This window comes from Falco naumanni, chromosome 7 (assembly GCF_017639655.2).
Source record: "Falco naumanni isolate bFalNau1 chromosome 7, bFalNau1.pat, whole genome shotgun sequence".
NCBI classification, from domain to species: domain Eukaryota; kingdom Metazoa; phylum Chordata; class Aves; order Falconiformes; family Falconidae; genus Falco; species Falco naumanni.
Window position 1 is genome coordinate 41,674,129 of NC_054060.1, and position 25,732 is coordinate 41,699,860.

Sequence of the window (25,732 nt, forward strand, 5' to 3'; positions counted from 1 at the left end):
CACTGTGTATGTGATATTCCATGATCATGGTTCCTAACAGCAGGGAATGGAAAGCAGGCTAGGGCAGGTGCAAAAGAGACAGAAATAGATGATGGGAAGGCTCTCGCCGCCAGCAGCTCAAAGAGGCTGAGCTTTGCCAGCCAGCCAGTTTTAATAGCTCTCCTGACAACAGAAACAACAGCTTGCAAAGATGTAATATTTAGAGCACAGTCCCCCTTGAACAGAGACAAGCGTCACCCTGACACTGTAAACTTCATCAATGGAACTGAAGTTATAAAAATTCCCTCATCTCACTCTGGTACTCTGTGGATATGGAAGTCCAAAGTTGTGGTTCTCTCCGATAATACAGTATTGGAGGCCACATAAATAACTAAGACAGTTAAACACCCAAGGAGTACAAGATACTGTCCATCAACCCATCTTACTGTGTTTCTCCTCCATTTTTGGGTTGAAACCAGTAAGAAAACAGTCTACAGCATGGGAAAATATATTTGAGGTTGGTTTTTGCTAGCTTCTTGGTAAGCTGCTCAGATTTATGGGCTGTTATGCCAAGTGGTAGTTAGAGAGGTCTGCTGCATTCAGGCAAGTTAATTACAGAGATGTTTGCAGGACAGTGTGATGCCAAGCAGAAGGCTTCGCTCCAGAAAGACTGTCAGCAAAGTCAGGAAAGGATATAATCAGTCATAGCTTGCCTTTACCAATCAAGAATGATTACAGATGTGGCTTTCAGCTTGCTGAGTATTTTCTGCCATGTGAATTCATCAGATTTTTGGCCTGTGCATGAAACACTTTTCTCAGATCTTCTCATATATAGACACATGGTGCTTAGTTCTTTTAGACAGCACAAGTAGTTTGATTTACTTAATGTGGTTTTATTGTTCTAATAAAACTTGGATGTGTATTTTTGGTCACTTTCTCTGATTTAGAAGACAGTGATTTTATAGACATGTTGGCTGTTAGGTTCTGATCCTGATTGCACCTACACGCACCTTTCTTTGAAGAAAATGTAGCAGGAGTGGCAACAGCAATGGTGGGAAGAGCTACAAGCATTTTTATTGCTGGCACCTACTTTCACCTAGATGTGTGAAATACTAATTTCTGATATAAACAGAGGTTATCAGAAATAGGGAAGGTGGTGGGAGTTTCTTTCCAGGTGACAAGTATATATTCCTAGCACGAACAATAAAACCGGAATCTGACTGTGGCCTGTCTCTAACAAGCTCCTAGCAGTGTGGCAAAGCAGGGAGCTAAACATATGCTTAATGTAAGCTGCTTAGCGAAGTCTCAAGTACAAAAAGAATGTGCGCTGACAAAACGCTTCATACTGCTGGCAGCTCTGTACCTGGTTACAAGCAGCCTGTGAGACCTGTCACACAGAGCAAGCAAAGCACGTGTGGCAGGGGTGCGGGGGGCTGGCGGCAGTGCGGTGGTCTCCCCAGCGGCCTCCTTCCCCTCACGCCGCCAGGCCTGCGGGCTGGCGCCTCTCCGCTCTCGGACAGCCCCACGGCCCTGCCCGCCCGCCCTTTCCCCGGCTGGCGGGCGAGGCCCGGGCTGACTGGACCCCGTGCAGGCTCCCACAGTAACGCCTTCGGGCCGCTTTGCCGAGGGGCCCCGAGCGTCAGCTGCCCCTTGGCACGGCTGCCATCACGCCCCACCGCTCCCCTGTCCCCACACCGGGGCTGTGACAGGGACAAGCCTCGACCGGCGGCGTGACCGCTCACAGCCGCGCCCCCAGCGGCCCTCCGCCCCCCGCCATGCCGGGCGCCCCCCGGCAGCCCGCCCCCGCCCGCCCCTTCCCCCGCGGACCACGTGGCCCGGGCGCCGCAGCGGCGCTGCGCAGGCGCCGTGCCCGCTCCTTCTGCCCGGCCGAGTCTGGGGCTCTGGATCAAAATGGCGGCGGCCGGAGCGGGGCCGGGAGGGAGCGGGTAGTGTTGAGCGGGGAGGATGGCGGCGGCGACCGGCTGCCGGAGGTGAGGTGCCGCGGGGAGCCGCGCGGTGGGTGTGGGCTGGGAGGGGGCCCGGCCTCGGTATCACGGCGGCAGAGGGGAGCGGGTGAGACCGCCGCCGCCCCCGCGGCGGGGCTCCCGGAGCTGGGGCCGGGTGGGCGCCCCGCCGGGCCGGCGGTGTCCTGCGCCGGCTGCGGCCGGGCTCCTCCCGCGCCCGCCTCGGCGCTCCCAGCCCGCAGCTCCGCCGCCGCGGCGGGCAGGGGTGCAGGCTCCCGCCGCCCACCAGGCCTCCCACCGCGGGGAGCGGCCCTCGGGGGCGGGCGGGCTCGACCCGCGGGGGTCCCTGTTCCGGAGCGCCGGCAGCGGCCCTCCCCCGCGCCTGTTGCGGCCGTCTGGTGCAGCCTGACCGGCCGCTGCCCTGCGGAGCGCTCCCCGCCTGCCCGGGGCACCGTGGCCCTCTGGCGCTGGGCGGCAGCGGCCCCGGCGGAGCGCTCCGAGGGGCTGTCGGAGCCGCCTCGGGCAGGAGCGGGCGCCGAGCTTGCGCTGCCGCCGCCGCCGCGCGCCCCTTATCCCCGGCTGGTGCGAGAGCGGCCGCGCTGGTTCGCCGGGAGCGGCGGGGCTCCCCCGGTGCGCCCGGCCCGGCCCGTGGCGGTTCGTGCGGGTCTGGCGCTGCCGCCGCCCGGGGACGTGGGGGTTCACCCTGCTACTCTCCGTATAGGTGTTTCCGTGGTGTTCCTGGAGAAACTTGGGAGAGCTGTGCAGGTGGTGTGCCTGCTTGTGCCTCAGGGATACTCCTGCTGCTCTTGGATAGTGCTTCGCTGTCGGTTCACGCTTCTGCTTGTTCTCCTCTGCCATCCCATCTGAGGCCATTGGGTAAAAGATGACACGCATGTCTAGTGCTAGCATAAAATATGCTAGTAAGATAATAACATACGTGTTGATGCAATGAAGCTTTATTTGTGAGAATTCAGCTTAGGGAATGTGGCAGCGCTCGAGGCTTTGCTCAAAACCAGTGTAATATAATACACAAATCTAAAGCGTTTGGCAGATATACCACTGGGATGCGGTTATCTCTGGTTTTACCACATACTGCATGCTCTGTTTTCATTTAGAAATGGAGAAAATAAAAACAGAAACTCAGAGACAATAGTTTTAGCACTCATAACGTTTTCTTGAGGCACTGAGAAGCTTGATGAGTTAAAGCCTTACTCTCTTTTGTCTGAAAGATGTTAGGAAAGACAGTCTTCTAAGATTCTCCTTTATTGTTTCAAGCATAGGTCATGGACCGCTTTCATCCTAGTTGGTTATCAGCATGCTTCTTTGCACTGGGAGGTGCAGGAAGGGGAATTCTTTTTTTTTAGATCCAGTGAGTTTAGCCCCCTCTCTGTTTGAACCTTTTGCTTAAGAAATTCACGAAAATATTTCTTCTGCCTTTCTCCCCTCCTCCCCTTGTCGACTAAGAGTCTCTTGCCAATATTACAAAATTAATTCTATAGAGATTATTTTTGAGGATGTGGAACAAGTGTCTTGGTGATGTACAGGCTCTATGGACTGGTGTTTAAAAGGCAAGGTCTGAATGCTTCTTTTGTAGGCTATCTGGATGAAGATAATGTATTCAAAAGGTATGGCTTGTGAGGTTTTTCTCCCTTCTTGGGGAAAAACTAGGCTTAGTTGACGGACCAAACCATAATTGAGCTATTTGAGAACTTGCTACTTTGTTGCATCAAATAATGTTATGTAAACATTGCTGTCTGTGCTTGTATGTAAACCTCTTGATGGCTGGCTGGGCAAATAAAGTTTGTATCCTAAGTTACAATGTGAAGATGCCAACTGCTCGGGTTTTTATTGAGATTTAAAGCTGGACTTGCGTAGTTGGACTGCATACAGGTAATCTTGGAAATAGTGTCCAGTACTTTGTGTAGAATGTACAGTCTGTGTTTGCTTTTGTTCATTGGAGATGAAAAAAACCTATTGAATCCTTTGTTTTTGGCTCGGCTGCACAAAGCATTGTTTTACTTGCTTTCAGACTTTAGCCGATATATGAATGGGTTTGATGTTCTAATCTAATTGTGTACGCTTGAACATACAAGGAGCACAGACACAAGTCATCTTAGATAATTTTCTGTGGCATTATTGTAATTACTGGCTTTTTTAAAAATCCTTGCCTCTTACTAATGTAAGTTAATTTTCTTCATATGTCCAGATTCCCTTGCTGAGTCACAGATACAGTAGTGGTGTAATGCTTATAGCTGGCATTGACTGATCTGCAAAGAGTCATATGTGAAGGAATAAAATTATTTTTATAAGCTCTTCTGGAAGACTTGCATGAACTTGTCATAGTGATTGTTGTTGTTGTTTTTTTTTTAATTTTTCTTCCCCCTCTTGGTTTTCAAGCTTGTCTGAGAAGCTCAAAACTTTGTGTTGTAAAGGGATGTTGCTCATTGTTAAATTGTAGTAAAATGTACTGTCTTTGCAGCCAGCTCTTTGAATTTAATTCAGTGGGGCTGTCAGAGCTTGATTAATAGACTAACAAAATATTGAGTCTTCATTTTGAAAGCGGACTATCAAGTTGCTGCGCACATGATGTCAGGTTTACAGCTGTCACTGATGACAGTTATCCTAGAGGCTTGTAGAGGATGAATTCTAGGCTTGGACAGTGCATTCCTCTGTCCTGCTTTGCAGGCTGCATTAGTGTTGTGGTATCTTGTGGTCCTGCATGTGGCCTTGGGAGGGGGCGTGACACTAGCCCTGACCCTCCTGCCACCCTGATGCTAGTTTGGTCTTGATATACCCGGTGACATGCAAGAAAAGGGGAGTGTGTTCCGATGTCATGGTTGCATAGTGAGGACCAAGGTTGAAAGGCAGCCAGCCACAACTGAGACAAAAAGTAACATGAATCAAAAAATCCTACAGACGTCTCACATAAACTGCATGTAGTTCACATTAATAAAACAAAAAAAAAAAATCTATAGAGACAGTTATTTCTTCTTAAGAGCAGTGTTCTTAATACCAATGAGAATTTCTTCCGGTAAATCTTACTGTTATTACGGTAAATCTAGATGCAAAATTGCGAGTTTCAATCTTAATTCTTTTGGGTTTTTTTTTTTTTTGGAACTTATTTACATAGTTTTGATTTCTGTTGCCAGATCAGTGCCTTGTACCGTTATTTCACACAAGTGTGGAAAGATGCATAAACTTTATTGTGCATGCAGTAGAGACTGGGAAGCCTAGTTCTTCAGATGTGAGTGTTCGATGAGCTTCCAGTGAGTCATGTAGTTATTGATCTGTTTCATTACCCAGGTTCTTTGAAGCATAAGGCTTGTCAGTGTATCTTTAAATCTTTGAACACAAACTATTACAGACTTTCAGAATGTTCTTTCATATGTTTGCTTACCAGTCTGCCTGAACTGTAACAAGAAGGGACTGCAGTTGCAAAGTGTGATGCTAGTCTTGTGTTTTGTGCCTATCCAGTCTGTCCGGCCTGTCTCCCAAGAAGGATGCAAATTATAATGATGCCTTCTGTATAATGAATGGATGCTAGGAGACCTGAAATCCTTGTGTGTTTTATGTAGAAACAGTGAAATTGTGTGTTGGGGAGAGTAGAAATAGGCAAGAGGAAAAATGGATAGGAAGGAGATGAGCATCAATGATGGTGTATGCAACACTTATACCTTGCTGTCCGAAGCTCTTAGAGGTTTAGCATTTTGCTTTCATCTTATTCTCTGACGGTAGTGGTTTTGTTTTCAGTGTTCAAAGAGAGAAGATCGTGTCAGAGGTTCATCTGAAACTAAAGGGGGTCTGAAGTCTCTAATTTCCTTGTCCTTGGGACCATGGCAGATAGCTCTGTTGCTTTACAAGGATGCCTATGAGGTTTTTGATGGATGCTTGGTGGCATCCACTCTAAACACTTAGAGTCCGCAGCTGTTTTTTTCTGCATCCTGCACTGTCCCCTCAGCTCTGTTGAGAGAATGGTTTACATGGCTTCACTCTGAAGCATTGCAGGAAACTGATCTGTCTGAAAAGTAAATCACTAAAACAGAAAATGACTTCAGATCAGGTCCTTAATCTGGGTCATCACATTGCTATGGAAAATTTATTTGCTGACACAGTATAAAGGCAAGGTCAGGTAGGTAAAGGGGATCTGGGGGTGGGACTGTGTTGCCTGAAGCGTGTTGGACTGAAGTACATACATAACTATATACTTAATTAAATTTAAGTCTGATGTGATTGCTCCATTGGGTGTAAGTGTTATGCAAGATTACACTGAATGTGTAATGGACTGGTGGGCTTGCAGACACGTGTTCAGCCTGTTGGGGATTTTCTGTCATCAGTGGGTTTAAACTATTTATCTAAATGAAAAATAGGAATTACCATGTTATACCAGAGTGATAAAACATGCAAAAAAATCTTAGCAGCAGCCAAAACTGCTGAAGAAACTTCCAGTAAGGTGTGGGGGTGTAACATTTATGGGTAATATCTTCCTAAATCAGTTCCTAAGTTTCAGAAGTATCTTCTAGAGATCTTGTGTAACTTTTCCGACTTGAAATTCTAACAGTAGCTGTTAGCTGTATATATATGTCTGATCATTTTGTGAATCCTGTTTGATCTTTGTCCTCAAATTTTTGGCTGAATTCAGTGGCCATGCTGTATGGTCTAAATGACACTCAACTTCATTGTATGTTTGGTTCTTCCTGTATTAGAAAGACTGTTGTGGGTTGTTTTTTTTTTCTGTCCGCCTTTGCTATTCTTACCTATCGTATCCTGTTCCCAGTCCGTTATAGTGAATTGTACAGGGTATAATTTATTTTTTTAAAATTTATCTTAAAGAACCTCTTTCTAGTGCCCCTGTTACTGCCATTCCCTATGATCTTAAAGAGCCTTTTTATTTCCACTGTGTCCTCTTTGATATAGGATTATTTCAGTATGTTAACTTGCAGCTTTTAAGATGAATCTCTTCTGGCATTTTTCATCACTTCAAATCTTGAGTGTTATCTAGTGGGAAGTGCTTTAGAGAGAGATAAAGCTAGTTGATGGTATGCAAGATTCCTCTCTAATTTGGAAATGTTGTCCAAGATCTGTTAAAACTATTTTAGCGTAACTGTCAAGCAGTTTTACACTTCCATTGATGGCAGTGATGACTAAACACTAAAGTGACTGCTGCGTGGTCTTTTAATTGGGCATGTTATTTTGTGACCCAGTACTTGGAGAAGCAATATGTGATTAGTAGAGCTGTAAAAATGTATCTCTGTGTGCTCACATGCATGTTTTAGGCTTACGTTTGGGTCCGGGAAGACTGTTCTTTTTTATAGTCCAACATGGGAATAGAGGTTTGGAATACATAGAGCAAGAATACCAAAGTCTTGTGAAGGTATCAGACCTTAGTAAAATTATACTTATTTATATGCAAATCAAAGTATTTTTTTGACTGACCAAGTAGATCACATTGTATTAGTGAGAAAGTGGAATGCTGCTTTGCTTGTCATCATCTGCTACCCCCAGATCATACTGCAATGAAGTATATAGAATAACCTACTCCTCACAGAACTGTTTCAATTGCTTTAAAAATAATCAGTAGGAGTGACAGAAGTTCCTTTTCATACTCTTTTTCTCCTGACCGCAATATTGGAAATGCTGCTTGAGAGCTGACTAGAAAGCCTTCTAAAATAACAAATCCAATCAGAATGCAATGAGACACTATTTTGTGGACTGGTGCTGCCTTACTCTTTCAGCTTTTTAAGTCTTCTGCCTTAGCTTTGTTCTCCTGATGACTCTCAATGTAAGGGTGGGGGGAGGTGGTTCCTTGGCTGTTGGTACTGAGGAACCGGGTTTGCTGTGGGTTTGGTGATCTTGGACTTTGTCTAAGAAGATACAAGTCCTCTTTGAAGCCTTTCTGCTGCTGTGATAATTATAGGGCTCACCCATGTAAATTCTGTAGTGTTGAATACGAGGTTGTGCTGAAGTACTTTGTACAAGTTGGAGCTGTCTGTTTCTTAAAATACATAGAAACTTAACCACCTCTGAAGCTGCTTGTGATATTAAACTGAATGACCAGAAAATTTCATCCTGGAGAAGGCAGGAGTGTAGGCATGTACATAGTGGAATTTTTGATTTATCCGTTAAAAAAATCACAGACTAATGAAGCGTGGGAATACATTAAAGCGTGATGTCCTGTATCTTGGCTCATCCTGTAGTGGGCATCATAATATCAGATGGTTGAGAGGTGATGTGAAATACATACAGAATCTCTAGAATGTGGGCAGAGACCATAACGTTAATAGGTTTGTGGATTTCTTTAAAGTCATTCTAGTAGTGACTGCACCTCATTGAAATACAATCAAATTGCTTATGCTGACATTTGAAGTTGAAGATCCCTTTGTCAGTCTGCAAGGAGGTACTTCTAGGAAGTTTCTGAAATGGGTTGTTTATTGTGCTTCAGGCGCTAGCATGGTAGAAGAATGCTGAGCTGACAGAATGCACTCTCAAGAGGGGAAGTTTGGTATGATTCAGTGTGGTGATGGCCTGATACTGAACGAGGAAGAAGCCAAGCGGTGTCGGTACCTCCCAGCTCCCGAGAGGCAGCAGTTGTTACTGGTGAGCTGGATGCAGCGCTGTAATTCTTAGGAATACGGTGTTATACATTGTTGCATGGTGTTACAGGACTGTTACAAATGTGGGGGAATGAGGAGTTGCTGGCCAGTGTCACTGTGAGTCTGTCGTGTTGTCTCCCTCCCTCACTGCCTCAGTCTACCGAGTATGTCCATCTCCTCCATAGTTTGTTTTCGTGAGTAATTTGGGTATTTAGCTTATCTAAATTTTGGATAGAATGTGTGATTACTGCCTCAGATTCTCGAGTTCCACCTTGACTGACTTTTTGAATAGCCAAAGATAATATTTAAAAGAATAATTTTCTGCTTTTTTTTTTCTTTAAATAAAAAGATACGTTATTTGGATCAGAAAATACCTCCTGCTTCTTACATGGTCATCAAAATCTGTGTAGGGTTTAGTCCTTTATTAAACATGCTGGAAATATGCATTTGAACTTGAAATGCCTAAATATCCTCCTAGCATAGTTAAGGTTGTCATACAGTATAAGAATATCCCCTCTCTGATAGTACTCCATAGTTCTAGACACAAACTTGAAGACTTGGTAACCCCTGGTAAAGTGACTCTTGTATGTGTATTTCTGCACTAAATCAAAGCTGCTAATCTGTAACTGCATTTAATGAAGATCTTTGCTGTGATACAGCCATTTTCTATTTGAGTTGGGTTTTAGGCTTAAATTACATTGTTCCAAAGTATAGTCCTAAAGCAAACTTTCCAAAAGATCTGTCCATACTACTCAGGGCTTTTCCATTTTAAGGAAAATAAAATTTGTTTTGTCTTGCTTTAAGATTCTCTGCTGAGAAAAATTTGGCAGTTTGGGTTAACAGGCTTGTGCTGATCTAGATATTTCTTTACCAGCATCTTGGGGATCTACTTCTCTTTCTCCTTCTTCCCTTCTCCCCTCATTCTGTTTTAAACTACCAACTTATTTTTCTGGAGTATTAAACTGGAAAATTTCACATTTTGTGTTTACCTGCGTCAAGGTTGAGTTGTATTAAGCCCTAGCAATCCTTAACAGTAACTAGAGTGCTTATTTAAACATCTTGTGAATCTGAGTTTCATCCTTGTTTTAAATTTGGAAGGAAAAGGAACTTGCCTTTTCCCATTTTCCACACATATAAGATTAGTTTCCTTTAAGTTAAAATGAACCTTTTTTCTGAAAAAAGATCTAGCTAAAAACTCTTCCTGTTCTTTGGGTATGAATGTGCAAGTAGAGGAAGAAGAGTTTAGTGGGAATGATCATCTGCTAGACAGGGAAGTAAGATTGCTTTTTTTTGGTGGCAATATTGAATTTTTCCCATATATTGATGAACTTTTCAAATAACAGAAGAATCAAAGGTGGTTTGGTAAGTATAGCTCACACTGACAAAGACTTTCTGCATTTTGCCCTTGCTTTGATTGTGAAAGAGTATTAAGGACAGTTGCAGATAAGAGAAAGATGAACAAAATTTGCTATAAAATGAGACTAAGAGCAGTGGGTTGCTTTAATGGAGTATCTTCTCTAATTAGTCCAGCAGACTTTTGCTTTCCTTCTAAATTTTTTTTTTATTCCTTTGAAAAATCTATTTTTTTCAGATGTTCTGGGACAGCTGAAAAGCTTCAAGTCTTGTGGAGGGAGAAGGAAGAGTTAAGATGTACTATCAGTCTGCTCAAAGTGCAGATTTGCTTTAGCAAGTAGTTGAACAGAAAACCACCCCACAGGCTCTCATAACTATGCAATCTTAAAAAGTCTGCATACATGAGGTATGTGTAGATACTGCTGAATTAAATTTGTAAATGATTGATGCTTCTGTTTTTAGGAGCAACATGTTATGTCAACTTGTGTGATGCTCCCTTGGCTGTTATCTAAAACTTGCATGTTCGTGTTACAGGACAAAAAATAAATGCTTTAGAAATAAATGCAGAGAGGGCTTGTTACAGGAAATTTGGAAGACATAACTTCCTTTTCTTGCCAAGGGGAAAATGTAAACAAAGCTCCAACTTAATTGTAGACTAACTACTAGACTAGGTTTCTGACGAAGCCTTTCCTTCCTTCCTTTATGGCTTTTATCATTGAGAAAGTGTATTTTCTGTTTCATTTGAAATGGTTTTCTGTATTTGTGGGGAGGACAGGCCTCAAAGTTAGTGAGCATTTAGTTCTTGCTGCGCTTGCATGGAATCTAAATGTAAGAATTACTGAAGGTAACTACTGAGGCTAAAGTTATTGGTGAAACTTTTGAGGGTTCTGATGGTTCATGGAAATATCTGAAGTTTGCTTGTGAGGGGAAGGATTGCAATATTAGTATAGTCTGTTACTGTACATGCTCTCAAGTACTAAAATATCCATATTCAAAACGGCTGAAGCCTTTGCAGTGTATGGCATAGAGACATTTATTGGCATTAGATGTTATGGTGCATTACTTGTTGAAGTCAGCGTGGCTCTTAAAATTTTCTGCTGTAGCTAATGAATTTAAGTTGACCACAGAGGAGCCCAACTAAAGGAGAAATCTTTTATATGCACAAGCTTTTAAATAACTGTTAAAATCTTACTATATACAAAGATAACTGATTTATAAAAACAGGTGTAAGATCACCATGTTAGTTGTGGTTTTGTATGTTTAAAAGCATCTGAATAAAAGGAAAACAGCCTGCAGGATTTACCAGGAATGTCAGACTTGCTCAGGGTGGCAGCAGTCCATAACCAGTTTACAAGCTCTCGAATGAGTCAATTGTTGTATAAAACCCATGCACGATGAATTTTCCAGTTTGTATTGCTGCCTGCTTCAGTGAGCAGAGTAGACCTGGGAGTGACTGTGGATGCTGGGAGACAAGAGGAAAAGGTAGTGTCAGCAGGGAAACCTGAGCCTCAGAAAGAGCGGCTGCAAAGCGGGGCTTTGCCTGTGTGCCTGGGGCCAGCCTCGAGTGACTTGTTGAGGCTGAGCCCAAGCTCAGAGAGAATAAAAAGGATGACTATAAGAATATAGTTTTGTTGAATTGTGAGGCAATTTAATAGCAACAGTGTGCTCTCTTCACGTTGACAGCTGTGGGTTCTTGTTCCAGACTGTCAGACCAACCTGCAAGAATTCACTTTTTCTTGTCTGTTACCTCCTCCAGCAGTGGGGTGATGGATCAGCTATCTGAAGTGACTTGTTCTGTGATCGTAAAACCTTTGTATGTAGTGTGAGGGGAAGCAGGAAAGCCCCGTGGCTGGAGCAGCAGGGTGAGAGGACCTTCTGTTAGTCTGACTTCAGTGGTAGTGTCAGATCACCCTGATGTACCTGTGAAAAGCTGACAGGCAGGGAGACCTGTATACACAGTTTGCTTCTCCTCATCAGTGGAAGAATTTGCTGGATTGAGGGGAATATATTAAAATGCACGTAGGCTTGCCTTTTTATTTTTTCCCTGTATGACTAATACCTAGATGCATATATTCTGTCACTGCAAATTTGAAATCTTCCGTGCCTTCAGATAAGCAACAATCCCCATGGACCTCTTTAGTAGTAATATTTAATGACTATTTAAATAGTAACTTAGTGGCTGCTATCTGAAGGGTGGTTAACCAAGGCCTAATTGAAAGGAGGAACAAACTACACAAATGCAGAATGAAAAGTACAGGCCAAAGAAGACAGCACTTGAGCTAGTGAGCGCTCCTGTGGTGAATCCTAGCAGTAGTTGGTGCTCTCTCAATAGCCTGTTTCTGCCAGGAGTGCCCTCGCTTTGCAGACAGTTTGAAGATGATCTTTTTCCTGCAGGTAATTTTTAAGAGCTATGTAAGAGAAACAGCATATTGCAAGAGTAGTCTCATATAGCTACCTGCTTACATTAAGATGTTTATGTTGAAAATGGCAGTTGACTGTGTGGAGGTAGAGGTGGTGCTGTACTTGAGGGCAGTGGCTGTTGCAGCCACCCCAGAGGATCCGCTGAAAACAAATATGGTCCAGTCAGGTCCCTGGTAGGACTTACATGGCTTCCCAAATGTCTGCTAGAATGAAAGGGGACAGCTTTGCTGTAGAAATGAATGCATGGGACTAGGAATGTTGGGGGATTTTTGTTTTTTGAAGGCTGTGCCAACTGAGTATTAGTCAAACTGCATGTTGTGTTTGACTGTGGGGAGCAAGCAGCCTTTTATTCCTAGTCTTCCCTCTTCTAGTGACGTTCCATGGGTCATTTGGTAAACTGGTGCAGGGAGCTAATTATGCTGGAGAGAAAAATTCTCCAGAAAATAATACCTTGGTTTGGTTGCTGGCATGGTGGAGGAGCTTTGGGAAGATGGTGATAGTAGTTGAGGTGAGCACTGCTGCTGAAGAAATGTGCGTGGAACCACAGTGTTGGTGAACCAACTGGTTTTTGCATACATAAAGTAATGCATTTTGAATCCAGATTGAAATTGTGTTTTTGTTGGATCCAAGACTTGTTGTGGCTTGTGACTATTATTTTAGAAACTCTGTTTAAACTGTAGCTGAAATGTGTCGGTTTTATGGCTGTGACTTAATGCTTTCTTGAAGGAGGAAAATAAATGTTTCTATAATAAAATTCCTCATGGGTCTTATGAAATGGCTGGACTAGATTATCTTTTGAGTTCTTTACCATACCTTTCCGTGTTCCACCTTCCAGATTTTATGTTATAAATAGATGAATCAATTAGTCTTAAATTTATAAGAGATGATGCTAGCAACTGATACTTCAAACTTTTGTTATATCGAAGAGAAAAGGCTGTGTGAGTTAAATCTGCAGTGTGTGATGGTGTAAGCATCCATGGAAAGGATGCTGCACAGAACAAAAAGAACGGTGGTATATTAAGGAGGGGGATGTAAAGAAAATAGTTTTGAATATATGGCAATATTGGTAATAGCTTCTTTTAACAACAAGCAGAGTTTTTCAGTGGAAATAGATGAGATGCATATTATTTTGTCACCAAGCATCTCAGAAGCTCATGCAGAAGGGAAGAGGATTATGCATAATGCTGTATTAATGAGGAATTATGTCGGTAATGGTTCCAAGCAACAGAAATACCTCAAGATGATGATGTTACTGATACAGTGGCTATCTGGCAGGATGAGTTGACTGTAGCCAAAATAAGATAATGGAGGCAATCAGTAAACTGATTTATGAACAAAATTCACCCATATAGGAAGGTCAATAAGTACATGGATCTAAGATTTTTAGTCTGCTTTGACATTGGGTTGCTGGAGCTATTGTTGGGAAAACCCCAAGCAGTGTCATCACCAGAGACTACTACTGTTCCTCTTAAGGCTGTGGATGAAAGGGAGGCTCTTTTGAAGATAAATTGAAAATAGCAAGTTCTAAGAGAGGATGTGTGCTGCTTACTTAGTGTAGGTACCGTGAATAGTGTCTAGGATTGTCTTATTAGTAACTTTAATATATTCTCAGAGGAAACATGTTCTGAGAAATGCAGTGAATTTGGAAATGCTGCTATGTACAGGAAGCTCCCAGATCCTTGTTCAGGGTAAATGGCTTTCTGTGAAATAATTGAGCTTGGAGAAAAGGGAAAATGTCTCTAGTACAAGGAGACTGTGGGGTATACCCCGCTGGGGTGGTACTTGATGTGAGAAAGCAGCAGGTCTGAAATCCAGAGACAGATCTTCCATGTGGTTGGGATTTGAGCCAAGATTTCCCTGTCTTAGTAGACTTGCTAATTGAAATCAGCATCTTGTGTTGTGGTTGGGTCACAGCTCTAGCAAGAGGAGGAATTCCCTTTCTCAATGAAATGGTGATCTTTGGGGGAGACTCTCAAAGAAAATAGAATAAAATCATGTGAACTGTGAAAACTGCAGAGAGGAAAGACTCCCTGCCCTGCTCCACAAAAAGCAACAGTCCTGCTGACAGTTAAGGGGTACTTGAATAGGAAGCCCATGAAATATGCTGTATAAAGGTGGGACAGCTTCATGTGGAGGATTCTTGCTTTTTGCTCCACTCTTGCCTTTTCCATGGGGGAAGAAGGGAGCAGATGACTGAGGATACTGGTGCAATAAAGGACAGGCAGTGTCTGGAGACAGTGTCATGGTTTAACCCTGGCCAGCAACCAAGCATCACGCAGCCGCTTGCTTACTCCCCCTCACCCAGGGGGATGGGGAGGGGGATCGGAAAGGAATGTAAAACTCAGGGGTTGAGATAAGAACAATTTAATAGTAAAAGCAAAAGCCGTGCACACAAGCAAAGCAAAACAAGGAATTCATTCACCACTTCCCATGGGCATGTTTGGCCATCCCCAGGACAGCAGGGCTCCATCACGTGTAGCGGTTACTCAGGAAGACAAATGCCATAATGCCATATGTCCCCCCCTTCCTCCTTCTTCTTCCCTCAATTTATATACTCAGCATGACATCATATGGTACGGAATACCTCTTTAGCTAGTTCAGGTCGGCTGTCCTGGCTGTGTCCTCGCCCAATTTCCCGTGCCCCTCCAGCCCTCTGGCTGGCAGGGCCCAAGGAACCAAAAAGTCCTTGATTTAGTATAAACATCACCCAGCAACAACTGAAAACATCAGTGTGCTATCAACATTGTTCTCACATCAGAGCCAAAACACAGCACTGTACTAACTACTAAGAAGAAAATTAACTCCATCCCAGCTGAAACCGGGACAGACAGAGAAGGGCAGTGGTCTTACCAGGCTGGTGTTCAATCTGAGTATCTGAAGCTAAACTTAGCTGAAATTTGACTGGGTGAAGTGGCTGCAGACTACTTTAAAAAGCAGTCTAAGCCTTTTTTGGAGATAACTTTTCATGTAACTTGGAGATTCCTATTTTTGTCTTAACCAACTGATATATTCACATATAGCAAAGAGGATTTGCCTTTCTTAAAAAACAAAAGCATGTTTTTGTTTGCTCAGAAGAGGCCTTTCTGAAAATACTTTAGACTTCTCAATGTATTACAGTATGTCAGAATATCTTGCAATTATTCTAGATTGGCTAAAATGAATTATCCTCACTTTCCCTTTAAATGGATATGTTCATCTGTAATTACTTGATAGGACTTCTGATTTTCTTATGAAGTAGATTTAATGATGATTTGTGTCTAAGTCAGGTAATGTTCCTTTCAAGTGAACTTCTAAAAAATGGAAAGTCATTGAAGTATATGTTGTCATTTCACTTCAAGAGAGTCCTAGAGGGCAATAAATGAGTTCTTGTTGACTTTGCTAAAATGTGTTTTGAATTCAACTTACAGGAACATTAGCTAAGTCTTTCATGTTAGTATCATCAACCAGAATAGATTTTTGGTTAATTATTGGTGCTTGCAACCAGCTGGAAGGATCAGTGATGTACAGAGATCAAGATTAATTTGCCAGTATGTGAAAACATCTAGGTTGCTTGGGAGGAACTTCCTATTATCTATAAGATTGTACTGCTGTAACTCAGTCTGCATGTGCTTTGTGTGTGTGTTTTTTTTAGGTGCTGGAACTTTTTTTATTTAAGAAAATATAAATATGTTGATGTTCCACGCCTCTGCAGTGCTGTTAGTGATTTGACCTGTCACTCCCTGCTGATGACATTACTTAATTTCTTCTAGGGTGTGACACATTCACATCATACTCTGAATTGCTTTGTTGATAATCAGAAGTCTTTCTGAAGTGTACATATCTTTAAGACTCCACACCTTTATAGTCTATTTGAGTATAGCTCTTCTACCTTTCATTCTGATGCCTCAGAGGGTGTGTTAAAAATTGGTGCAGCTTAATTTCTTGTTTTTCTCTTCCTAAAATTCAGTGCTATGATTCTCAAGAAATCTAGAAATAAAAAGCCAGGACTACTGTGGGGTTTCTGCCACCTCCATTTTAAAAGAACTTCTTAATGGAGAAGTGTACTACTTCATGAGAAAGAAAGTGCTTTAAAATTTGTGCTTAACTTTCAAGAAAGGGTTCTTTGTGATAGCTGGAACACATTATTCTCAGTAAAGCACTAAGCAATGCAGTCGCTTTCGTAATCTAGTTATGTCTGCTTTTTCTTGCCCTCTTGTGCCTGTAACTGCTGATGTGGCTTAAGTTCTGGTATTTTGCTTATTGGATTTTCTTTCTTTCCAATGCAGTAAATCATGAAATAACACAGATTCATTAACCCAAATCAGGAAGAACATTATCTGTTCCTCATGTTTGTACAGTACTAATCCAAACCAGAACGCTTCAGCTGTATCAGCTACATCTTACTGTTGTATTATCCAGATAATTTTGAATAATGATAAAGTTTGATTGCTTGACTGGATTTTTAAAGAAAGTGTCAAAATAGGCTTTGTGTGGATTTGCATGTGGCAGGCTATCGAGTCAGCTGGTCATTCAAAATTTCAATTGTTTTACAGAGTTAACCAATTACACAGCGCTGCCCCATATGTATTAATTTCTTTAGTGTGTATGCTTATACAGCAAACTCTGTGAGTATGCCAGTGCTCCTCTCGAGTGTCCCATCCATGGAATAAGAGGAGGGTCAGGATGAGTAGTATTCAGTTCCTGTCTGGTTCACTTCCTTGGAGAACCATCCCCTGAGTACTACAGTAAGAAAATGAGTTAGATAGTAAATGCACATCTGAACAAACATTTGGAACTCCAGCCACAAACAGCTTTCTCTTTATTTTAAGTGCTTGTCCCTTTGGGTGTTGCTGGCTGGTAATTCCAGTAGTGATACTGTGGAACAACCAGCATGGCCAGGGCTGGCTTTGGAGACTTCCCAGTGGATGGGAGCTGTAGAGCCATTCTGCTGAACATGGTATTGTTCCTGAATTCCTTTGTGATGGCTCAGGGCTCTGTGTTGGTCTCCAGACCACTGCTCTGCCACAGGAAGGTTTGGGTTGTTAAGGCAAGCTGGTGGGATGTACCCTAGGGACAATGGCAGGAGTCCGTTCTCATGAGTTCTTTCTTTTAGTTACCAGTTTACCTCATCCCTATGAAAATAAGCTTGTCCTTGCTAAAATTTAGTTGAAGAATTCCTTACTGGGTTTATCACTTTCAAATATCAATTTAGTGTTTTAAATTCCTCCCTCCACCCAATATACCAATTTACTGCTGTATGTTGTCGTTTCATCTTGCATTACAGTTCCACTTCCTTGTTACTTGAAAGAAACTGTTGGGGCAGAATAGCATAGCATTTTTGGTCTAGATAAAAATTTAAGCAAATTTGACTAAGGTATGCTTGTGATACTTGTGTTGTCATTTACTCAGAGTAAATGTAAAATATGTTAGGTAAAATGTAAAACCTGAAAAAATCACGTTGGTACAAGTATATGCACGGACTTGATACAATTTCCCACTCTGGTCTTAGGATTATGCTATTTCATAATCCTATGGCAACAACTCCAGAAGAAATAGAATAAATGCTTAAAATTTTAGAGGGGAAAAAGTCAAATGCTTTTGGTTGTAAAATGTGTTATAATGCTCCCCACCTTGCCCTTTATATTAACTGGATCCCAGTGGACTACAGAAACCTTTGTATTGAGTGATGACTATAAACAAAGTGTCACTGTTATCCAAAGTCCATCCTGTACACAGACTTTTTGTTAAATCAAAATTCCCAATCCAGGAATTCCTGGCTGTCAGCCCAGACACTTCAGATGCAAGTCGTCTTAGGTTCTTAGGATTTTAGGTTCAGTGTGACAAGTATTGAGAAGACTGAGAAACTTATTTCAGGTACTGAAACTTTTAACTGGATTTGGTTTTAATTTTAATTTTATTCTGCTCTGAATATCAGTGTAATCTGTAAGTACTTCTCTGCTTTTTGTAGCAATTGGGGTGGCAATTTTGGCTTCTAAAGCTTCCTGGTTTCATTTAACATACTTCATATAGTATTTCTGCAGTGCAGGCTTTTTTGAAACAAGCTTTGGCATAGTGTAACTTTTTTTGCCCTGCGTACATAGTGCACATCTGTGTGTGTCACTGCTCTCAACAAGAGATCCTGTTTCAGTAGGTCAGCAGGTGTTGAATTTAGTTTTCTTTTGATAATGCTTATATGAATGCATATAAACTCTTAACAGAAAGGTAAGAAAAAGTTCACCTGATGGTAGTTCTTAAACAAAAAAAAAATTTATAACTGTGTTTTGAGGCTAAAATTAAATTAAAAAAATTCTTCAACTACATCAAAATACAGAGGCTTTTGGTATGCTGATAACTTCTGCAAGGAGAGACAAAATCTTTCTTTTTTTTTTGCAGTTGAAGATCTAATTGTGATTTGGAGGTGTTTCTTCATTTTTATGTTCATCTCCTACAGCGGTCTTTCACCATGTGGAACAACATTCTTGATTTGGCATTTTTTTTGTGGTAACTAAGATGTGTTTATGTTTGTGCTAGAATCAGCAGGTTATGTGTAAGACTGACTTCTGTGCAGGTAGGCTAGGTTTAGTGTAGAGGCTGAAGTGGACACTAGCGAACCAAACCAACCAACCAACCACAACAACAACAAAAAAAAGAGGAGGGGAAAAAAAAAAAGAAAAAACCCACCTGAATGCATGAGTGGCTCAAGTACATCTTAATGTCAAAAGATGCAGTCCTGGCTCTGGCAGCTTGTTTCCAAGTCTGTCTTACTCCACCTGTGCTGGTGTGAGTGTTCTGTGATGGCCTAACAAACCAGTTGGGTAACTGGTACTGTTTAAACTTGTCTAGGTTGGTTTTAGCATGGGGCAGTTCATATGGGTCATGGAATATTTGAGCCAGAACAGACAAGGTAAGGAAAGGGGATGTAAGAATGAAGAGCGGAAGGCAGGGCTTCCTCAAGGACAGAGTTCATAGCTGCTGCCAGCTTAAATTGGGAAATACAACATGGGTTATACAACGTTATCTTGTAAAATTTAGTGATGTAATGAAAAATAGAAAGATCATACTTTCAGTTGGTACATGAGGTTAAGGGCAGTAGTGGGAGTAAAGCCATATATTTGAGCCATTGGGCACAATGCATTTTGTTAGGAACTACAAGGTGTTTGAAATTCAAGATGCGAAATGCTCTGCAGAGGTCAGCCAGTATACACATGACCAAGCAGTGCACAGTTAAATTTGAAAGGAGGCACAGAAGTTTTGGCATCTGTAAGTGGCTGACCACAGTGCCTACTCTGCAACGAACTCCTTCGCTGAAACCTGGCATGTTTGGTTTTACTTAAATTCATGTTACAGAAGTTTATATGTATACAGCTTTGATATGAAACTGTTTTTACACTGTCCTGTATTACTTAAATTACATATTTTAAATTTACTGAGTGAATTGATTCTGCACAGTACTCACTTGGGTTTAATTTATAACAGTGTTGTTGTGGGAAGTGTCTGAATAAAATTACTTTATGTATTGGATATTTTAGGAGCTTTTTGTTGTGTTTACATTTTTCAATTAATTTAAATCCTGTTGTTCTGCAAATTCAAGCACTGAATGCTAATCTTACTGAACAGTTGTGTCTATTCCTTGATCACATTCCTTCCCTCTTCTGGGGTATGCTTGTTGCCAAGTGGAAGGTATTAACCTCAAACCTGGGACTTGATTATGTATATTTTGTGCTTGCTAGCAAAAAAACCCCCCAAAAACAGAACACCAAAAAACAACCAAAAAAATGACCCCACTTTTTTTTCTTCCGTCTTATATTTGGCTCCTGGGCTTTTTCCCATGTCAGGAAGAACTGAAAAGCATTAGTAGACATCTAATAGACAAGTTATCACACCACAGCTGAATGCAGAAGAGGAAAGTGGCATTATTCCAGGACTCTTGTCCAAATGAACCAAGTCCAATTTTAGCTGATAAAAGGAAGTTGTTGGGATATGTACTCAGGATGCTGGCATTTATTTGTGAAAGAATTGGCATTCAAACTTGAAAGGTTACTTTTACCTCCACAAAGCTTGTACTGAATGTAACAAATTCCATCTGGAAACAGGCACCACATTTAAGCAGCATATTCTGTGTGGATACACAAATCACTTGAGTGTCCCTGTTTTAATGATATAATTTTCTAAGTGTTTTTCTTAAATCAGTGGGGCTTTCCACGTATGGCGAAGAGGTCAACATCCATACGGATTTTGTTACCTTAGAATAGCTAGCTTATTTCTGCACAAGGAAGAAAATGAGTACATGCATTGGCTACAACTGAAGTCATCCAACAGCTGGCATTTGCTAAGATTTACTGGTGTTTGTTGGTGTGATGTTGCACATTTTGCCCATGTTCTGGTTTCTAACTTCATCCTGAGCAGGCTCGCTATTCATGTAGGAAGGTATTTTATTTTCCTGTTTCCTGATGAGTAGCAAGCTGAATCGGCGTAGAGTTTAAGAAGAGCATCGGGTTGTAGGCAAGTGAGGAGACTTTGCCACCTAGCTAGGGAGGGCACGCGTGGGAGTTCCTCCTTCCTGCATTTGCAAGCCTGTAGATTGGCTCAAGTTGGCCTGTATAATACGAGGAAAGCTGATGTGTTGTTATAGTTATGTGTCTTGCCTTAGCAGAATTCAGGTAGTGATCAGCAGGCTGCAGCTGCGTGAGGCAGACAGGGACTATGAGCTCTCTAGAGCAGCAGTTCTGCCTGTACATCATGTCTAGTGTGAAGCAGTGTGGTTCCTTTTGGAGAAAAAAAACATCTGATGTCAGAGACCACAAATGCCAAAAGGTCTGATTTTAGGAACCTTGTTCTAAGGCATCAGATGTCTGGCAATGATACACTCTCTTGTGCTTCCACAGTGCTTCAGTCCTGTGCCCGTGCCTCACCTTTTCACATACCCATTGTCTATAAAGCCAGGTTTCCAAACCCTTGTCTACTCTTCATCCTCATGTAGCTAGCCCTCAAATCCTGGGGCTCTTGTGTTGTCCCCCCTGTCTGTCCCCCGCCACGCTTACAGCAGTTTGCAGCCTTTTCCTTCCCAGCCTGTCTCTCGCTTTCTGCTCCCCAGGATCTGCTTTCCATGCTGCCTTTGTATTAAGAGGCCAGGTGTGCCTCTCCCCTGTGAATCATACCTCACCTCCCAGTGTCACAGTAACTCACTCTTCTGAACTCCTCATGCCAGAAATGAGCTGATTATTAAAGCAGAGAGACTGGAACAGTACTACAGCGTTCTTGAAACATGAGCTCTTGCATGGCACCTGCAATTCGACATGCTATAGGTGTATTGAGAAGATCAAGTTGGGAGCATATAGCAAATATAGGTACTGCTGTGACAACATGGTAGAATTTAGCTACATATCTACGTACACCTATTTAGCTACATACAGTTTAGTTCGCAATATTGAATGGAGTCCAAAAAAATTCTTGGTATAGGCTTTAGCTTTGTGTCACTTTTTCTTTCCTGTGCATTGGTGTTTTGGATGGAGGCACGTGTTCAACTGGACAGTAGGCAGTTCTACATTGTGGTAACTTTCATTTTGCAGTATTAATATTTGAACATTGCTAATATAGCAATAAATTAATATTCCTGTTGTATGTTTAGCAATTAATCCTTGTTCAAATTTCCTCAGAATTGACTTAAAATGTTTTCAAATGCCTAATAAAACAATAGATGAATGCTTAAAAGCTTTATTTTTGTTATAAACCTACTTCTAGCTACTAACCTGAACTTGAAAAGTAGGACTGAATGAGAACTGTGTAAATGGTGTGAAATCAGAATGGAGCTGGAAACAGTGATGAGTTATAACCTCCAATGGGATTGGTTTGTTCTGTTTTCTCAGACAGTATAATTCAATGTGGGATTTTTATAACAATATGTAAACATATCAGCATATATGAAAAGTCTGTCTTGGTATAGTTAAAGGAGCATATCTAGTCTAGACCAACTCCTTGAAGGTTTCTTAGCTAAAAGTTTGATAGCCATCCTGCTCCTTGTTGCAGTTTCTCATACTGATTTGTGAATGGTTTTGAAAATTACACATTATTTTAGAAAACGAAAATATATTTTGGTATTGCTTTAGTATTTCAAATAAAAAGCTATCTTGGAAATGTTTGTGGTTTTAATTTATGAAAATACTGTGTGCTGGAGGCTGAGTTTATTTTAACTAAATCACATAATACCTACTGGGGAAAAAAATGAAGTAATTTATTGGTGTTTTTGTTCTTCAGAAATGGAGGAACAGGATGCTGGACCTGGGATTGAAGATTATATTATAAAGGATTATGGGATTATACATTGAAGAGCCAGCAGGCGGAATGCCTGAGTGACTGAAGAAAATGGGTGCTAATGCATCTAACTACCCTCACTCCTGTTCCCCAAGGGTAGGGGGAAATTCACAGACACAACAGACATTCATAGGTAACTCTTCCCAGTTATCTTGTCACTTTCATGAATGACTTGGATTGTGTATGCAACGGATTTGATTTTCTTGTCCTAATGTTATGCAGAGCTTTTATTTTCTAGGTCACCAGTTTGAATACATTCAAGCTCAATCGTGCATGAGTTTCATTACTGTCCAGTTTCTCTTTGGCCTGCGTATGCAATGAGTTGATCTACCGTTTGCTAGTAAGCCAGTGCCAGGTTATTTGAATGAAATGGACTTTTTATGATAATTAAACCATGCATGCTAGTTTTCCCGGTTCATGAGCACTTGCTCTCTGTTAATACTATCTACCATTTTCTACTCTTCTTCCTCGGATTTTCTGTGAAACTGTGTTCAAGCATATAAAACTCTTGATCATCAGTATTCATTGTAGTATTGGCATCATCTAATCAGCATCAATCACTTTCTTATTGCTAGAAGGGATATCTCTGCTAATAAGCCTGTCAAAGTACCACGCAGTCCTGAAGAAAACTTTTTCTCCTGTCCTTCTCCTGTTCCTGTAAATGGGGAATGGGTTACTTACTGTCCTAACAGTATTATTTACAAGCAAGGACCTTACTTAACTGGAAACATGAGTTGACGTGCCCTTAAGAAAGTATTTCTTATGCCAGTCATAACTGGGTGTTACCTTTTATGTGCTTTTCAGCCTAGTGCAAAAATACCTCGGTGTGGATCTAAGAACTATTATTTATAGTGTGAGAGTAATGTGATGAGTCTAAAAGAAGGCAGGTTTTTGCTTAGAAAACCCCCAGCCCTGACAGCCTGAAGAATGATCTTAGCAGTAAATAACATAAATACTTCATAAACAAATTGACTTGCTTTATAATTTTTTATCTCAGCTTTTGTGAGACTCCTCGCTTTTGGAGATCTGAGTAGAGGACAGCCCACAAACTGTTACATGTAAAGACCTGGGCTCTGGGCTAAAAATTCTGTGTGCACTGTCATAGCATGTCAAGGAAAAACTTTTAGGACTAACATCTTTGATATCCATGCTGTAAAGTCCTGCTTAAGGCTTTATATATTTTTAGTATATCATAACTAACAGTAGTATTTTTTTTGCCCCAGTTTATACATATACTTTCTGAAAATTACAACTAAAAAGATTTTTATGACATGTCTTGGTGGTGTTTTTTATATGGTGCTCTACAGAATAAAGAGAAACCCTTACAGATGTCAATATAGGCAGATCTGCATGCTGAAACACCTGAGCAGATTTGAAGAGGCAAGAGCTCCAAAGGCTTCATTAAATGTCCCAGAAACTTTCTACTTAGTACATGGGAAGACTTATTGATGCTTTTCATTATGAAATTCAAAATAGAAACCCATTATGCAGTATGATAAATTTACTGTTCCCTATTACCCGTTCAAAATTGTGGCTCAGACTTTTGAGGAAGCCCTACAAGCATGTGGCTGTCTCATCTTAGGCAAGGGAAATGAGTGTTCTCGTCAAAATGCTTGCTGAAATCTTGCAGTGCTATGATGGCACTTACCTGAGTGCGCTAGTAGAGGAAGTGTGCTATCTACGTCACAGACTTACATCTCTTCTTCCCACTTTGTGGAGTTTTGACTCTTTCTCATCTTGATTCTTGTTTGGATGATTGGTGTGTGTAACTGTCTCAGTAGAAAACAGATGTATCCTAAAACTGATAGCTGAGGGTTTCATCATTTGTTAGAATAATGATGTCTTAGTATTAAGTCAATGTTTACAGGTTTTTTGTTTGTTTTTAATGTAGAAGGCATTAGATCTATTCTACTGTCCCAAAGTAGAACTGGAAATAAAGGGACTAGAGTTACAATAGCTGCATAATATGTCTTAGTTGCCTTATTATTCCTGGAAACTGGATTCAGGACTATGGGTTTGTTTTAGACACACTGCTTTACCGTTAAAGTGCTGTGCCGTGTTACATAGTAAATGTAGGATGAGTATTAAAAGCTGAGACTGATCTGGCAAAGCACAGTAGCTTCATAGGATGAGCTCCCATTGTTAATTGACACTAATGCTGAATTTGCTTACATTTTATGAAGAGTGGATAAATTAGTGAAAATAACACAGTGCTCTTACTACAAAAAATGCTTTTGTTTTAGCCAAGGCTTAACTAGTCATCTCCTTGCTGTTTTGTCTGCAGTGTTCAGGAGGAAGATTTCCCAACAGTTTCTAGGGTGGTACATCTGTTAAAGATGTTTATTTTAAATAGAACTCTATAATTAGACTTTAGAAGGTGTAGGCATGCAGAGGAGACTAGACATCCCATTATTCATTGTCAAGTGCCCAAGTAGTTTTTCTCGGCAATCATCTGTTTCTTGTAAATATTTATCTGTTCAAAGCTAGATAGGGTCCAGGGGCATGAAGTAGCTATTGCTTTTTAACAACATTTAATAGATTGATGCCTTTTAGTGTAGAAGTGGGGAATAAATTTCTGTTTCCTGCTTGTAATGCTGCTGCCTTACAAAGGAATACATGCAGGTCAAAAAGTGACTCCTCAAAATTCTTTTTTTGATGGATATGGAACCACCAGCTGTTGTGAGCCCAGAGAGGCTGTGCCAGTGCATTTCTGCTTCTGCCTCTGGCAAAATGCAGTTGTGTGGTGGCACTTCTGTAGCAGCGTTTTATCTGTTTGTAAGGGTTAATAGCACAGTTTGCAGGTTTGGATGGTGTTTTAGTATCTTGTGATGATTCATGTGCAAGTAATATGTCAGGGCAGCCATCAGGAAGAAAGAAATTACGACTTGTGTGATTTTTATTTTTTTTTTTCTTTAGTGGAATAGAAAAGAATGTTCTGCATACTCAAATTTGCTATTGGAACCCAGGGTACTTGAAAGTGAGTTGGCATCTTCTCTTGGAGCAGAATCTATCATTATAGAGTGACTAAAGTGTAGTTATACTTCTATTGTGAAATGTAATCGATACTCTTTAAATGGAGCAGAAATTCTAGCCTTGCCACTATCAGCAGGAGACTGAATCTCTGCTTTTCTATTG

At 41.3% G+C, this 25,732-nt stretch overlaps 1 protein-coding gene across 4 annotated transcripts in view; it reads left to right on the forward strand.

Annotated features, from left to right (window-relative positions):
• Positions 1-1,834: 1,834 nt before the first annotated feature.
• BTBD7 (BTB domain containing 7) overlaps positions 1,835-25,732 on the forward strand; it is a 54,927-nt gene continuing 31,029 nt past the window's right edge. Inside the window, exons 1-3 of one of the 4 annotated variants that reach the window (XM_040600665.1) lie at positions 1,835-1,970; positions 2,665-2,819; positions 22,541-22,730. In XM_040600665.1, coding sequence (XP_040456599.1) covers positions 22,649-22,730 — 82 coding nt within the window. In that variant the 5' untranslated portion in view covers positions 1,835-1,970; positions 2,665-2,819; positions 22,541-22,648. Of the gene's footprint in view, positions 1,971-2,664; positions 2,820-10,152; positions 10,293-22,540; positions 22,731-25,732 lie in introns of those variants that run through there. The other 3 variants (XM_040600664.1, XM_040600667.1, XM_040600666.1) reach the window with 3 other exon arrangements.